This window comes from Vombatus ursinus, unplaced genomic scaffold (genome assembly GCF_900497805.2).
Source record: "Vombatus ursinus unplaced genomic scaffold, bare-nosed wombat genome assembly UNPS02014942.1, whole genome shotgun sequence".
Classification (NCBI taxonomy): domain Eukaryota; kingdom Metazoa; phylum Chordata; class Mammalia; order Diprotodontia; family Vombatidae; genus Vombatus; species Vombatus ursinus.
The window spans coordinates 2,520,908-2,538,848 of NW_020954720.1; the positions used below are offsets into that span (position 1 = coordinate 2,520,908).

At 37.5% G+C, this 17,941-nt stretch overlaps 1 protein-coding gene across 1 annotated transcript in view; it reads right to left on the reverse strand.

Annotated features, from left to right (window-relative positions):
- Nucleotides 1-8,324, reverse strand: part of NDFIP2 (Nedd4 family interacting protein 2) — a 102,563-nt gene extending 94,239 nt beyond the window's left edge. The window contains exon 1 of the mRNA XM_027844509.1: nucleotides 8,109-8,324. Within this exon, the coding sequence (XP_027700310.1) occupies nucleotides 8,109-8,150 (42 nt within the window). The 5' untranslated portion in view covers nucleotides 8,151-8,324. The remainder of the gene's footprint in view (nucleotides 1-8,108) is intronic.
- Nucleotides 8,325-17,941: the final 9,617 nt, after the last annotated feature.

The following is a 17,941-nucleotide window of genomic DNA, read 5'->3' on the forward strand; positions in this document are numbered from 1 at the left end:
CAAAACATCTCTTTTTTACTCAAGCCTTCAACATTTCTCATTCCCCAAACTCTATCTAATGCTCCAAATCACTAATGATTAAAGAAATGCAAACTAGAACAACTCTGAGGTTCAATCTCATATGCATCATACTGGTAAAGCTGACAGAAAAGAAAAATGACAAACGTTGGAGGGGCTATGGGAAAACAGGCACATAAATGCATTGTTGATGGAGCTGTGAAATGGTCCAGCCACACCGGAAAGAAATTTGGACCTATGCAAAAAGATACTAAAATGGGCATAACCTTTGCCCACTGATAACAGTACTAGACCTACACCCCAAAAAGATAAAGAAAGAGGAGAAAGTTCTAAATGTACAAAAATCTTTACAGCAGTTCTTTTTTAAAGTGGCAAAGAAATGAAAGTCAAGAGGATGCCCATCAATTGGGAAATAGCTAAACAAATTATGGTATACGAATGTAATATAATAGCACTGTGTAGTAAGAAGTGATGAGATGAGAAAACTGAGGCCCAGATAGGTTAAGTGACTTGCCCAAGGTTACAAGGCAATTAGTAATACAGCCAAGATTTTAACTAAGGTCCTGTGACTCTAAGTACAGTGAGCTTTCCACTGCACCACACTGTCTCTCAAATCTTCAGCTATCTGTTGATTCTTTCACTATATTCTTTTCCACAGGGAAGTCACTGCATGACTTCAACAATCACCTTTATATAGATAACACTTAAATTACACAGATAAACATTTAAATCATTATTTCCCTTAGCTCTAACTGCATATCTCTATACACCAGCAAATATTTACACTTGAATTATCTATCACTTTAATTTTTTTCTTATACAGTACTTCAAGAATGCATGATTTTGTTAGTGTTAATGTCTATCAATTATAATACCTCTGATTTGACAGACTGTCTTCAAAAATTATAGCTAAAATTTGATATTTCCAAACTTAGCCAGATTATTGCAAGACAAATTATTGAGCCGGTACTCAAACCTCAAACTTAATATGGAAAATTATCATCCTCCTCCCAAAACAAGATCCACTGTCAATCTCTTGTAAGAAGTGGTATGTAAATTGGACCTGGAAGTTGGGTTTGAAAAAGTGGATCAGTAAATAAGGGCAAGGAAGATAATCAGATATAGAGAAGAGCACGAATAAAGGTATGGAAATGGGAAGGTTTTATGTATTCAATGTTATACTAATCAAAATGACAAAAGAATATTTTATATAACTAAAAAACACAGTAAAATTCATACAGAGAACTAAAAAGTTAAGAATCTCAAGGTAATGATGAAAAGAAGTGGGAAGGAAGAGGGCCTTATCGGTACCAGATCTCAAATTGTTGTTCAAAAAAGTTATCATTAAAAATCACTTGATACTAGTTTACAAAAAAGGGGGGAGGGGAAAAATCGATCAGTGCAACAGATTGGGTACACAATACACAGAAACAATGTTTGATAAGCTCAAGGACCCCAGTTACTGAGGGAAGGACTCATTATTTGGCAAGAACCGGACAGCAGTCTGGCAGAAATTAGGTTTAAGCAACACCTCAAAACATATTCCAAGATAAGCTCCAAATGGTTATATGACCTAAATATAAAAGGTCACATCATAAATAAATTAGAGGAGCAAGGAAGAAATTACCTTTCAGATCTATGGCTAGAAGAAGAGTTCATGACAAAAACAATTAATAGAATAAAAAATAAACCCAACAATTCTGATCATGTGAAATCCAAAAGTTTTTGCATAAACAAATCAAACATGGTTACAACCGAGAAGAAAAGTAACTGAGCAAAAAATTTTGCAGCAAGTTTCTTTTTTAAAAGGTCTCATATTCAGGATATATAAGGAACAGATTCAAATGCATAAAATTAAGAATCATTCCCCAACAGATAAACAGTCAAAGAAAATGAAAATTCAGTTTTCAAAGGAAGAAATTCAAACTATCAACAATCACATTTTTAACTGCACTAAATCACAAATTAGAGAAATGCAAGTCAAAGTGACTTTGAGTTTTCACCTCACAACTATCAGATTGGCAAAGATGGCAAAAAAGGAAAATGACAAATGTTGGAGGGACTTCAACAAAACAGGTATGCTGGTACACTGTTGGTATAACTGTGAAATGGTCCAGCGACTCTGTTTTGTTTTGTTTTGCTTTTTGGTGAGGCAATCTGGGTTAAATGGGGTCACACAGCTAGTAAGTATTAAGTATCTGAGTCTGGATTTGAACTCAGGTCCTCCTGACTCCAAGGCCAGAGCACTATTCACTGTGCCACTTAGCTGACCCTGGTCCAGCCACTCTGGAAAACAATTTGGAACTTTGCCCAAAGGGTTACTAAAGTATCCTAGCTAATACAGTAAAAAAAAAAAAAAAAAAAAAAAAAAAAAGAGGTCTATCATCCTTAATTTGTATTTGTTCTGTGTAATGTCTCATGCCAGTACTAAGCCAATACCCCAAAGAAACCAAAAGAGGAAAAGGACCTATAAGTTACAAAAATATTTACAACACCTCTTTTTGTGGGAGCCAAAAACTGAAAACGAAGAGGCTGTCCTCCTTTTGGGGAATGGCTAAATAAATTGTGGTATATGAATATAATAAAATAATTGAGCCATTAGAAAGGACAAAATAGAGAGTTTAGAGGAGCAGAACTAGAATAATTTATAACAATGATAACACTATAGAGAAAAACAAACATGAAAGACTTTAAAATTCTAATCAATACAATGATATACCACGAGTCCAAAAGAATGAACACAACACACACCACTCACCTCCCGTCAAAAAGGCACTTTAAAATGCAGCATGAAACATACATTTTCAAACATGGCCAATGTAGACCTTTGTTTTGCCAAACTCTACACCTATGTACTGACAGCTTTATTTTTTGGAGTTCAGTTGTTGTTAAATTTAATTACATAAATTGGAGGGGTGGGGGTGGTGGGGAAAGGAGATAGTAGTGGGAGGAAATAATAAAAGAATTGTTTTAATCTTAAATGGCTATGTAAACATGAGCTATTATTACTGTACTATATTATTCCTTCATGAACTCTATGCTCTAACCAAACAGGTTTGCTCTCTTTTCCAAAAACACACTCCATCCACCCTACCAGTTCCACCTCTTTGCCTTTTTTCACAATGTACTCTATGCCTGGATAGGCCTCCTTCTCTTTTCTGAATTCTTTCATATCCTTTAAAGCACTTGTCTGAAGCAATCTAGGGCATGTAATATTGTGTACTGTAGTGATCTGGGCTGAGGTCTTAGCACCCCTACCCCATCACTGGACTGTAACTCTATAAAGGCAAGGGCTATGTCATCTAAACTTTGTATCTTTGCCTGCACTTAGTACACTCTGTATACTAATACATGTCTAGGGGAAGTAGAGTAGTTCACAACATTTTTGGAGAAAATGGGCAATCTAGTTGACACTAAGGTTTGTGGCAGGTATGAGATAAGGTTGAAAAAAAAATACAGTAAAGTTAGGGTGGAGGGCCTCAAGAGTCACACTGTACTTAGGAGCAGAAAAAAAATATCACCAGATCTATGCAAAAGACTAGTATGAAGGATGGACTTAAGAAAAGAAAAGTATGCACAAACAAAGCCAATGCAACCAAGATTAGGAGGGAAGTAGAAAAATGGGAAAGAATTTTTACAATCAGTGTCTCTGATAAGGGCCTCATTTCTAAAATATTTAGAGAATTAAGTCAAATTTATAAGATTGATAAATGGTCAAAGGATAGGAACAGGCATCCTCAAATGAAGAGATTAAAGCCATCTATAGTCATATGAAAAAATCACTATTGATTAGAGAAATGCAAATCAAAACAACTCTGAGGTACCACATCACACCTATCAGATTGGCCAACCTGACAAAACAGAAAAATGTTAAATGTTGGAGAAGATATGAGAAAACTGGAACACTAATGAATTATTGGGGGAGATGTAAAGTGATCCAACCATTTTGGAGAGCAATTTGGAACTATGCCCAAAGGGCTATAAAATTGTGCATATCCTTTGACCCAATAATACCACTTCGAGGGCTACATCCCAAAGACATCATAGAAATGGATAAAGGACCCACATGTACAAAAATATTTATAGCAGCTCTTTCTGTGGTGGCAAAGAATTGGAAATTGAGGGGATGCCTATCAACTGGGGTATGGCTGAACAAGTTGTGGTATATGAATGTAATGGAATACTATCATGCTATAAGAAATGATGAACAGGCAGACTTCAGACAAACCTGGAAAGACTTGTATGGACTGCTGCTGAGTGAAGTGAGCAGAACCAGGAGAACATTGTACACGCTAACAGCCATGTTGTATGATGACTAACTTTGATAGACTTAGCCCTTCTCAACAATGCAAGGATGTAAGACATCTCTAAAGGTCTCATGATGGAAAATGCTATCCACATCCAAAAAAAGAACTATGGAGTTTGAATGCAGATAGAAGCATAATATTTGCTATTTTTTTTCTTCTGTTGTGTTTTGTTTCCTCTTTCTGGTGGTTCCTCCTATTGGCTCTAATTCTTCCATACAACATCACTAATATGAAAATATGTTTAATAGGAATGTATATATATATATATATATATATAGCACATATCAGATTGCGTGATGTTTTGGGGAGGGAGGGGGAAGGAAGGAGAAGAATAATTTAAAACTCAAAAGCTTATGGAAGTGATTGGTGATAAATCAAAATAAATTAATAAAAAATAATTTTAAAAATATACTTGTAGAAAAAAAGAAAGAAAGAAATGGGAAATCTTCTTAGGGGAGGTAAGCATTAAAGAGAGTCTTGGAGGATAGAAAGGATTTGAACAAGCAGGAAAACATGGTGGAAGGTATTCCAGGCATAGGAAATAGCAAAGGTTCAGTGGTGATAAAACCTCAAAAGGTGTTCTTAGAACAGTCTAGCTAAAGCAAAAGGATTTGTTTAAATGAATAATGAGCTGTAAGTCCCTTTGGGTTACTTGGGGGTATTTGTTTTCTTCGACCTACCTGCCTGCCAATTTGCTTGAAACTTAATTCAGCAAACATTTACTAAACCCTTTTCTGCTATGAACAATGCAACACTGGAAGAATATTAATATCAAAAACAGGAAAGATGGTGGTACTCTCAACATTGCTAAGGAAATTCAGAAGAAGGGAGACCTTGAGGGTTGGGGTGGGTTAGAAAGACAATGAGTTCTATTTTAGACATACTGAGTTTTAAGATGTCTATGGGACACCCAATTTAAGATGTCTAACAACTAGCTGAGATCTGAGTCCCTAGGTTAAGGAAGAGGTTTACAGTTGAATAAACAGATCTGAGAATCCTCAGCATAGGAATGATAAGGAATCTACTAGAACTGATAAGATCACCAAGGGAAATAACACAGATTAGAAAAAGTAGAGGACTCAAGACAACATCCATGGTTAGCAGAAGATCCAGCAAATGAAACTGAGGGGTAGTTTAAAAGGTAGTAAAAGAACTAGGAAAAAACAGTGTCATGAAAACCTAGAGAGAAAAGAGTATAAGAAGAAGAGGGTGATTGACAGCTTCACAGGCTGCAGAGAGGTTAATGAGGATAAGGACTGAGAAAAATCCATTATATTTGGCAATTAAGAAATCACTGGTAAATTTGGATAGCAGTTTCAGTGAAATGAAGTGGGAAGTCAGACTGTAGAACATTACGAAAAGAAAGGAAACATGGAAAGTACATGGAAAACCATGTACCTTCAAAAGTAGTATCTAATAATATAACACCAAGAAAGTCTCTACATTTTGGCAGAGAAATATAGGAGAATTTTTCAGTTGGGGGGGGAACATTATAAAGACACTATAAAGCACAATGATTTCCACATATTTCCAAAAGAATGGGGGAGGGGGAAGAGGCTTAATCCAGAAATAAAGTACACAATCTGCTATCAGTATTTTGGTTTCAGGAACTTAAAAATAAAATGAAATTAACTAGTCATGGGGGTTATGAGAAATTGTTCTTAGATGGTAATCACTGTTAGTGATTTAACTTGTTTTGAATTATATCCTGCATATGAAGGTTGTTTATATGACAGTCTATAAAGGACGATGATGAAAAAAGCACCTAAGTAGGGGAATCTTTATTTACTGCTACCTTTATTTAATTCAATGCTTCAAAAGATCTCTAATTTCTTTAGTATATGAGTCCCTCCTCTGAAGCAGATCAACCTCTCTCCTAAGATTGACAGATAAGAATTTGAAAAGAAAAAAATAGGAGGAAACTATTTTTCTGTTTAAGAGTATTTTTGCTAACTTCTGTAAAATGAGTAAAATTTTTAACAGTATAATACTAAAATTGATGAAGTTCAGTAACAAAACAGAAAGGCCCTCCAAAAACAAGTAGCAATAAAAATTTTGGAAGGTCTTTTGGACTATTAAAAAGAATTTTTAAAATTATTGAAAACTTAAGTGTCATGTAAGTTTTTTGGTGTACTTTTACACAAAACAATTAAAACAATTACAACATGAATTCTTACGATTTTTTGAGCATTCAGACATACTTGAAGATTCAATGCCCTAACACCTTAAAAGGGTGAAGGAAACAAGATGGGTAATCCTTAGAGAAGCAGAGCAAGTAGATATGAAAGGTGAAATTTGAGGCCCATAAACGATGTTAAACATATCTAGGTTTTTAAAGATTTAAGAATAGTGCAACAATTCACTTTACTGTAGCATCAAAAGAGAAACCAATAGAACATGTAATGGAATTTCAGCTTCTCCTAGCCCCACCTCCATCCAAATGCTTTTTAACCTCTCGAAAGTTTATGGAACACATTGAGTTCGTTATTAAATTTAGAAGTAAAAACTATCAGTCCAAGTCAACCCTTAAGTAGGTTCTATGATGGGAATAGCTCCACTACAGAATGTCCAACACAAGACAAAATCAATGTATAAAACAGAAGAATATGAAGGGAAGAGAGAAGAAAGGAAGGGAAGGGGAAAAGAAAGGCAGAAAGGAAAAGTGAAAGGAAAGGGAGAAGAAAAAGAAAGTTATTGAGGGGAGGAAGAGATTTACTTCCCTGAATCTTAACTAGAAGTCTACATCAGTCATTCTAGACAAGTGGTCCGGACACCCTAGGGAGTCCTCTAAATAAAAACTATTTTCATAACAATACTAAAATGTTTCCATTTATAATGAGATAAATACACACACACACATATATATAATTCATATGAACAAAAGCTCCTTGGGGAGGAAATTTTTAAAAATTTAAAGACGTCCTGAGACCTAGAAGTTTGAGAACTGCTGCTCCAGACTATAAATTGTAGATTAGATACATTGCTAATCTGTACAGGTAGTGGGAGCTACCTCTCCCAAATGAATAATCTCAGGTCCAGTCTAAAAATAAAATAGGTCTTTATATAGTTCTTTTAAAGTTTACTTAAAGTAAAATACATTTCTCTCATTTGAGACCTCATAACCTCTCTTCTAAAGTGGAAGGAGACTATAACTGGTCCATTTTACAGATAAGGGAAATGAGGCTCAGAGACACTGAGGACCTGTGCCCACGATCGCACAGCTGGCAAGTGTCAATGAATGGCCGGATTCCGAATCCGGGTCTTTCTAACTCCAAAGTCCACAATCTGGTTAAGGCAGAGTCAGAATCGGTGCCGGACAACTCCGAAGGGGAGAAAATGCTCCAAAACAGAAGTCAAAAGCTCAACCCAGATGTTTACTAAATTCCACTACCCCCCCACCCAGCTTCCGCTGCCCACGTACCTGCCCGCCCCCACCCAGTCCTCCCTGGAGTTCCCCGAATGCAGAACGCCTTTCCAGGAGGAAGTCCATCCGCAGGGAGCCCCAAGAGCCGGAGTCACCCAAGTCTTGGGCAGGCAGGGAAGGAGCCGGAGAAACGAAAACTGATTTCAAGGCGGGGGAGGGGGTGGGGGCGGGCTTGGGGGCGGAGGGGGGGGGCGAGAGAGCGCGCGAGCGCGAGCTCCCCGGGCGAGCCCCGAGCCCAGCACGGGCTCCCCGCGGCGAGGACGGGCAGCGCCTCCTCCAGCTGCGCGGCCCTGCTTGGGGGGGACAGCTCCCGAGGCGAGAGCTCGCCCCGGAGGTGACAGAGGGTCGGCTTCACTCACCACTTGGTAGCGGCGAGTAGCCATCGGCTTGTGAAGATCCATCCCTGCCCGTCTGCAGGAACCTCCTGGACTAGAAAGGGCTGCCAGGGGGCAGGAGGGTCCGAGACCCCGGGGCTCTCAGACGCTTCGGCCGCCGCCGCCTTCTCACTGAGCAGACTCACTTCCTGCCCCAGCGAGACCTCCGCGCTGTCCGTGGTCAGGACGAGGCGCTGCCGTCCTCATCTGGAATCTGCCTGAGCTACTGAGCATGCGCCGCTGGGGGCGGGGGGGGGGGAAAGGGGGGAACATGCGCATGCTTAGTGACTCTTTTTTTTTTTCTTTTTCTTTTTTTTTTTTTTAAGAGCCCCTTAGTTTCCAGATGGAGGTTAGAGTCTTGCTGGGTAAGAGTGGGAGAAGGACCTAGAGGAGGAGGAGCTGCCTTGGTGGTGGCTTCTCCGTGGCGTGGGCTGTGGCCGCGAGAATGGAACTTATTACCAGCCATGGCTAGACTTGACGGGTTCCTTCCGTGTTCACACACACACACACACACACACACACACACACACACACACACACACGAGACAAGCCAGATCCCACAGTCACCCAGCTTTAGGATCCTTTAGGTCCTATTCACTCATCCCTAGTTTCCTTCAGAGTTCAGCTCTCTTGTCACATCTACCTCAGGTCTCACCCGATTTCCCTGCCCCCCCCGATTTTTTTTTTAATTAAAAAAAAGTAGAGTAGTGGATAGAGTGCTAAACTTGGGAGTCAGACAATAGTCAGCTGTATGATCTGATGGTGGTCAAATCACTTAACCCATCTAAAATAGATCATAATAACACCTGTACCTCGTAGGGTTGTTGTGAGGATCGAATGAGTTGATTCAGGGTGTCCCAAAAGTCTTGGTGCAATTCAAGACCCTTTGGGGTATATATACCCTTTGGGTATATGTAAAAAGAACTCTGCAAATCTTAAAGCACTGTATGTTCTTTTGTATACACTTTAATATGTAAGAGTAGGACGGAATGAAGTTCCTTGAGAGCAAGGGCTCTTTCATTGTTGTCCTTTTATCCCCTGCTATCTGTCTAGTACAATGCTTGGGACATAGTGGATAAGATATATATGCTTGCCGATTAATCGATTCGTCCAAAAAAAAAATGCAAGAATACAAGGAGTTTCCCAAAAACTTCGTGGAGAGGCTAGTGAGATAGGGCTACTTTTTCAGCAAGGATGTTTACAAATAAACCTGAATATTTGACAAATGAAAATTTGGTTGGTAAAAAGAGATACTTAACCTTGACTGCCTCTGTTTTCTCATTTGTAAAGTGGGAATAATAATAGCTTTTCCCTCACAAGGTTTTTGTAAGGAAAAAATGAAATCATGTATGTAAAATGCTCTATATATCTTAAAGTGATTATATAAATGTTAGCTGTTATTTATTACAGAAACAGGAGATTAAGAATACTTAGTGGTTACACATACCAGTAAGATGGATAGAGGGCTAGATTTAGTCAGGAATCTTATATCCCATTTCAAATCTCTGACTTCGACAGGCTACCTATGTGACTGAGGGAAGGTACTTTAAACTTTTCTTAGCCTCGGCTTCTTCATTTGTAAATTAAAAGACCTGGGTTAAATATCTTTTTAAGGCCCCTTCCAACATCAAAATCTATGACTCCTTTGTGCAGTAAATTCATAAGCTTTATGTTATCAAGAGACAACATATAGGCAGACAACGAGTGGGTTTCTATCAAATAAAAATAAGGTGTGCTTGGTTAACAGTACAGTATGTCTTGGTATTAATTAACACAACACATAGCTCGTTGTTCTTCATAACTGTCACACATTATGCTTCCTAGAGGAAGGAGTGGGAGTTGTGTGGGAGCATTGTTCTATAGCATGTTTTTTATCTTTTAACTCAAACTTAGAAACAGAACTTAGAACTGAAAGGCACCTTAAAAATCATATAGACTGATCAATACAATAACCAACCACGTACAATTCCAGGAAGCTGACTCCGGACAGGGTGATATAGTCATGATGTAAAATGAGACATATATGTTGGGACATGGTCAATAAGGAAATGCATTTTCCTTAACTGCATATTTGTCACAAGGGTTTTCTTTTTCTTTTCAGTAGGGAACAGGGAGAGGAAAGAATGTGGGAAAGAGACAAAAATGTTTGTTAATTGAAACAAAATTAATGAAAAATATCTAGTCCAACACCCTTTTCAGTGAGGAAACAAGCCCAGAATGGGGAAGTGACTTATTCAACACAAGGAAATTTAACATTTACCATATTGTTCACTAATCAAAATATATATTTTAATCATGTTTCCTCTTGAGATTGGAAATTCCTTGAGGGTAAGGACCATACTTCAGTATTCTCCACAGTGCAAAGGCATTTTGATGTGTATAGAGCAGACCCAAACAACTGACTAGAATGTCTATAGAATGTCTATATATATATATATGTATATATATAACTTGGATAATTAATTTTATTTCACACTTCCTTCTCAAGGCTCATACTTACATTTTGCTCACCCAAAGATCCCAACATGCCAGAATGTTAGCAGGAAGGCATATTTTCAGACAGAAGAGGGAAAACACCTGTTTGAAATTTTCCTTTTTTAATTTTGTTCTTTCTCATCACTACTCATAGAATTTGTAGAGAAAACAACTCTAATGTGATAGCAATCTGTCACAAAGCTTCAAATTAATTTTCCTAAATTCCAGATTCCTTCCCTACTAATGAGACAAATAATTTCTTCATGCTACTCAAAAGAGAGTTATTCTCAGTTATTTTCACCCAACAACTAGGGCCATCCTTACTCTTCAATAGATTCCATCCAGAAAAACCATATTTCCATTCAGAGAAATATGAAATGAAAAGCAATCTATCTCATGCCACTGTCTCTAGAACCAACCCTTCTGTATTCAGCTGTTCAACAGGTAGTTTTCCATGTACAGAAACAATATCTATAGCCTTCCCAAGTATGCGAATCCTATTGAAATTTTCACTACCTAAGATGCATTAGAGGCACTAATGCCTCAGTGTGACCTCCACTGATATCATGGCAAAAAAATGGAATCATTAAAGAAGGCAGATGCCCCAAATTCTAATACTAGTTCTAAATTTCTAATTGAATTTGTTATCTACTATACTTTAAAATGGAATGAATTCTTCATAATTGTTGATTAATGTGTGATCATAAGTAATAACTGTATTTGTAATATATGGTTTTACATGTTTATCTGGAAAATTCTGGAGGACTAACAGACAATGTTTGCCTAAAAACTTCTTTAACTAACACAAATTTCCTTAACTTCAATTTTCTGTAAACCAAACTTGAAGGTAGATAGAAAAAGAAAACAAAATCCAATTATCATTTTTAAGCTGCAGTATAAAAATAAGTGTTTGTCTTACTACAGGAAGTACTCTCTCCATTATATTATGTGTCTATAAAGCAGTCCCTTCAGACTTAAACTTCAAAATAGCCTCATTAACTAAAACTATTTTTAAGATTACCCTCATCAGTCTTTCCTTTGTGAATTTTTTTAATTGAAGAACTCTTTAAAGGTACACATTTTCTGCATTTCAGTCTTTACTGTCTTCTATTACCTTCCCTGTTTTTTGCCCAATGAATTAATGACAATGAATGAAAAAGCATTTATCAAGCATTTACTTACTATGTGCTAAGCATTGTTTATAGAAACAGCTATCTATACTCATATTAATGCTTAATTCTCTATTATGAGCAAAAATTATATAGATGATAGATATATAGAGACTCATTTAGATTTTATTTCTTCAAGTGAAGTTATAATCTATCATTCTTTGTTTTTAACATATGGGTACACATTCTAATGAGAGGAAGAAGAGATTGAGAGAAGAATTTTTTTCTCCTTTTAAAGTTTATTCAGTGGGTAGTTCTTCCTACTGGGACTTCCCATTCAGTACTTGCTTGAGTCCAAAGTTGGGACCCATGGTTACTGTTGTTGTTTGTCCTTCATTTTCAAGAGTATAATGACAACACAGGTGATGTCTTGACTAGTGTGTGAATTGGATTTAATTAAGGCAGAACTGCAAAAAATCATTAGCCTCACTCTTTTCCAAAGTCAAGAAAGTCCAGTGGCAAGACAAAAGTCGATGGCCTGGGATGCAGCAGATGACTTTGATGTCTTCTATTTCTGACCAAGCTCTAAGTCAGAGGCTCCCAAATTTATTTGGCCTACCACCCCCTTTTAAAAAAAAATTCTCAGCACCCCAGTGGAAATCTCTCTTTCTCTCTCTCTCATCTTATCAGCTCCTATTGATCAAATTATTATCTCTGTGCAGATGATTCTCAAATCTACATACCTATCTCTAATCTTTCTTCTGGACTCCATCTACCCACCACCAATTGCAAACTGGACATCTTCCCCCAGCCTTTCCTTAAACATCTCAAACTAAGTATGTACAAAATTAAACTCATTTTCTTTTCCCTAAAATCACCACTTTCTAACATCTCTATTCCTGCAGAGGATAATACTTCCAGTTGCTCAAGTTCACAATCTCAAAGTCATCCTCAACTCCTCATTCTATTTCACTCCCCTTATCCAGCCTTGTTGATTATACAACATAACTTGCATCCACTATCTTTTCTTCATTCATACAGCCGCCATCCTCATTAAATTGTCAAATTGATTTTCTTAAAGCATAGATCTGACCACATTATTCCTCTTCTCAAGAAGATTCAGTAAATATTGTCTCTAGGATAAAATACAAACTCTTCTTTTTGATATTTAAATCCTTCCACAATCTTACTTGTACCTTTCCAGGTTGGTTTTGCTTCATTCCCTGTCAAATACTCTACATTCTAGTCAAGCAATCCAACTTGATATACCTCACATACAACATTCGATCTCCCACTTCTATTTACACAAGCTGTGTGTACCCTGTGTTTAGAAGTCTCTCCCTCATCACCTCTTCCTTTTGGAATCACTTTCTCCTTTCAAAGCCTAAGTGCTTCTTCTACAGGAGACTATTCTTATTGAATCCATTGTTAATGTTTTCCACCGCTGCTTTACACACCCCAAAATATTTCATGTTTATCTGTATACATTTTGTTTTTACCTATATGCATGTTGTTTCTCCCCAAGATTTAAGCTTCTTGAGGGCAGGAACATTTTTATCTTGTATTCTCAGCATCCAGCACAGTGCCTAAAACATAGTAGGCACTTAGTAAGACCTTATTGAATTGACTTGATCAGTCAGATTCACTTTAGGGTTTCTGCTCTTTAGTACTATGGCCTTGAACTGCCTGCCCTTACAGAGCCTTACCTTTCCTCTACTCTCCACTCCTTCTCCCTCCAACAAAAACATGATAATTTGATTACTTTGCTGACTTCCTGGTTTCCAAACTCTCATATTGTTCTTTACTATGTAAAGCCAATGGCTTCATAGACCTTATAATGATTTTCTTATTTTCTGATCATTGGCTTGTTTCGAATTTTAGTACTGCTGGGGCACCTAGACCTTGGCCTACTGATCTTGGACCCAGACATTGACTAGAACAATTACAAGAACCAGATTAGGCATGTTCAAGGCTAAGACTAGTAGATCCACATGGGAAAAAAATCTGAGGTATCATTATTTGATTAATGAGCATACCAGTATGTAAGGCCAAAGAGAATTCTGAAACAGGAAAACCAATCTGAGAAATGAACATTAGTGGATATTGTCTGTAGTATCCTAAAGACTGTAGGATATAAATGGGTTCTGAGGTTATATAAGTTATATCATTGGACACATTCCCAGTTCAGTGGCTTCACACCTACTATTGTGTCTCCGTTTACCCACTGGTCAGGTCAGAAGCAAAACCCATCTACATTGCTTCAGCTGACAGTGATGAACATTTTGGAGGCTGGGTAGGTGGGACGCTGTGTCTCTCAATACAGCCCAGAGGAATAATGCCAGCCCATTAACCTCCAAGTAAGAACTATAGAAAGTAGCAAATAGTTCCCGCTTATTTATGGTTATCTATTCCATACATTTTGTCACTAGGGTTACCCATTGTATCAACCCATAGATTTTAACTGCACTATGTTTGGGCTAGTAGTATTATAGGGTGTTGTGGTTTACCCACTCCTTGTTTCTTTGATATATAAGTAGAATATTGAACTTAGAACCAAATCTGATTTCAAGTCCCATCCCCAACATTTACCAAAAATCACTTAATCTCTTTGTTGAAATACTGTAACTTGTGGAGAAGATGGAGGGATCTGAGCTAGATTAGTGGTATCAAACTGAAAAAGAATTCCAGATAGTTGTCCTTGGTCCTGTGCTGTTCAACATTTTTATCATTTTATCATTTGTATGAAGGCATAAATGGCTACCTTTCAAATTTGAAGATGACATGACTCTTGAAGGAATTAGTAATATATTAGATGAAAATCTTTTTGAAAGCTGCCTCACCACATGAATCATAAATCATGACCTAGAGGACTCAACTCTTTCAGCTTAGGAACTCACACCCTGTAATCTCAGTGTGGTGAGTGGTAAGAGCCTCATATAACCCACTGTATCTAGGCTGGCTCCAAACAAGCTTCACTTTATCTGGCCATCTTACCACCAATTGCCTTGTCACCACACACATAACCTCCAGACCTCTTCCCTCTTCCTCAGTTTCCAATTCTAAAATCATAATCAAATCAGTACTGCCATATGACTCCACACTCACAATCCTTATTTTCCAAACCAAAATACCTTTCCCTGGTCCTCACCCCTCCATATATGTTGTCTCTCACCTTGAGTAAGGGATTAATTGTTTATGTATCTCCATTGCTTAGAACAGTGCTTGAGACTGTGGCAAGTGAAAGATGAAATGACTGAGGAAACAAAGGTTCAAGCTTCCAAGCACACTGATTTATTAAGCAATGCATGTCAATGTATAATAAATCAGGAATAGGCCTCCTCAGCTTTGGCACTGGACCCTGAATATAGGCAGAAACATGCATTAAAAACAATTAATCAAATAAATCAAATAAAACCAGTTATTAAAAAGAAAACAATTAACAATTAACAATTAACCAGGATTTCTAATTGGAGGAAAGATTAGAAGCTTTCTGAGTTGGGCAAAAAAAGAACAAACAAGTGGAATTTCCTGAGATATCCCACTCCTTGCTAATGTCTATATTCAATCAAAGGAACATGGAAACAATAACTGACCAGTACAGGGCCTAGTTTTCAAATAAGACATATAGGTTGCTTGAGATCTATAATTGGGAGAAAACTCCTAGCATCAATTGTCAAATCTGACTGGGTTTCTGGTCAGCATAACCTAGGTCTTTAGTTAAAGGTCAACAAGTAGAGGTGATCTAGCTTCCCAGACATACTGGGCTAGGTTCAAACAGTGCAATAAAATTTTTTCATGTTTCCCATAACTGAATAAAGTTTTCTCAAAAGACAAAAATTGGACTAGACCTATAATTGAATAGAAAGGGAACTGAGTTAGATCTACAATTGAATCACAAGATGGAGTCTGTGGTTCATTCAATTCCCACAATTCCCTCTGTATACAGTAATTACTGATGCAATAAATGCTTTTTCATTCATTCATTTAAAAAATCTCAGAAAGCTATGGCTTTATAACAAAAGAATGACTTAAATGGGAATGAATTTAAGAGTAATAAATGTATGTTCTATACTTGACTTTCAAAGAACATTTTTATAAATATAAGATAGCAGAGGCATCACTAAAGACTTCTGTGCCTAATGTTAGCCTAGTTTGCATTCATGAAAAGGCACAGTTTCCGGAACAAAGCAGCTATCACACCCCAGGTACCATGCTCACAGGGTCATAGTTCTGGATTTAGAACTGAAAGAGAACTTAAAGGTTGATAAGTATAACCTTGCATTTTCCAGATGAGTACAAATGAGGAAATAGGCTCAAAGAGGTTAAATAGCTTGCTCAAAATCATGTAACAAATGGCAGAGCAAGGATTTGAAGTAAAATATTCTGATTCCAAAACACCAACCTTTCCACTACACTGTCTACCCACCACATATTAAGAAAGATAAGCAGTAATATTACTTGGTTTGCATTAAGAAAAGGATGGTGTATAGGAAAAAGGAAATTATAATCTCTGGTACTCTGCTTACTCAGACCACATCTGGAGTACTGTGTTTAGTTCTGGGTACCACATTTTAGAAATGACATTGATAAAATGGAAAGCCTTCAGAGGTCAGAAACCAGAATGGTGAAGGAATGTGACATCATGTCATATGAGAGTCGGATAGCTAGGTGGTACGGTGGATAGAGTGCTGACCCTGACTCATCTTCATGAGTTCAAATCTGGCCTCAGACACTTACTAGCTCTGTGACCCTGGGCAACTCACTTAACCCTGTTTGCCTCAAGTTCCTTCTGGAAAATGAGCTGGAGAAGGAAATGGCAAACCACTCCAGAATCTCTGCCAAGGAAATCCCAAATGGGATCATGGAGAGTTGGATACAACTAAAAAATGACTTAATAACAACAACACCAACACGAGTCAGTTGAAGAAACTGCTTGTGTTCAGCCTAAAAGAAAAAGATTTATGGGGGTGACATAACTATTTTCAAGCATTTGAAGGGCTATCATGTAGAAGAGGAGTTACTCTATTTGGCCTCAGAATGAAGAACTGAGAGCAGTGGGTGAAAATGTGGATGGTTTTGCTCATGATAGAAGTAAAAACTTTCAAACAATCAGCACTATTAAAAAGTAAACTGGGTAACGTGTCAGCAGGTCAATTCCAGAAAGACACCATCTTGGAAAGACTTCAAGCATAAGTTTATGGAAGTGGGGGTGTCAGGGATATCAGGTACAGGTTTGACCCCATGGTTTCTGAGATCATCTTTAACTGTTGTATTCTATAGTTTTATGCAATGGAAATCATATGTGTGCTACATTCCTCATAGTCTTGTTATAAGAAAAACATTTTGTAAACCACAAAATGCTATGTAAATTCTGAGCTTTTGTGATTACGTGCCCTTCCCCAAGCTAAAGGATGCAAGACAAGGTCATCTTCTTATCTCTGTTTACTGACAGGAAGAATACCATTGTGGAATACCACTGATCTGTGTATGCTGTTGTGGGGAAGGTGGAAGGAGATAGAAGGTTTAGGTGGGGGTTAACTTCTGTTTCCTTTTAATAAAACATTTTTCTGATATACTATGGCCAACATGTTTGCAAGGGGGAATTGGAGACTTTTGGGCTATCTAGTGGAAGTATTTTACCTAGGACAAAAAAGACATGAGCCAAAACAACCCTTTCTGCTGCAGGAACCTCTGACACAGGAGTTATAACAGTTAGTAAGAGAAAGAAAAAGAGAAGGAATGAATTGTAGCATTTCCCTCTTGGGTGTTACTGTTTTGGAAATGATATACCTATCAAACATTCTCTCATATTGCTATCATTCATAAATTTATTGGATATTTAAATTTGTTATATGTAGGTGTGTCTATAGACATATAGTTGTACCTATAGGCATGTGTGTATAGATATAGATATCTAAACAATGACAAAAATTTTTGTCCTCTGTAACAGTTAAGTTTCTACTTTAACATGGATTGGATAGAAACACAAATATAAGTGAGATCAAACAAGATCCAACCTCTATAAACTCAGTTCTTCCCTTTGAGCCCAAGATTTACCATATTAGGGGGCAGCTAGGTGGCACAGTGGATAGAGCACCGGCCCTGGAGTCAGGAGGACCAGAGTTCAAAATGTGGCCTCAGACACTTAACACTAGCTGTAAGACCCTGGGCAAATCACTTAACCCCATTGCCTAGCAAAAAAAAAAGAAAGAAAGAAACTATAAACTCATTGAT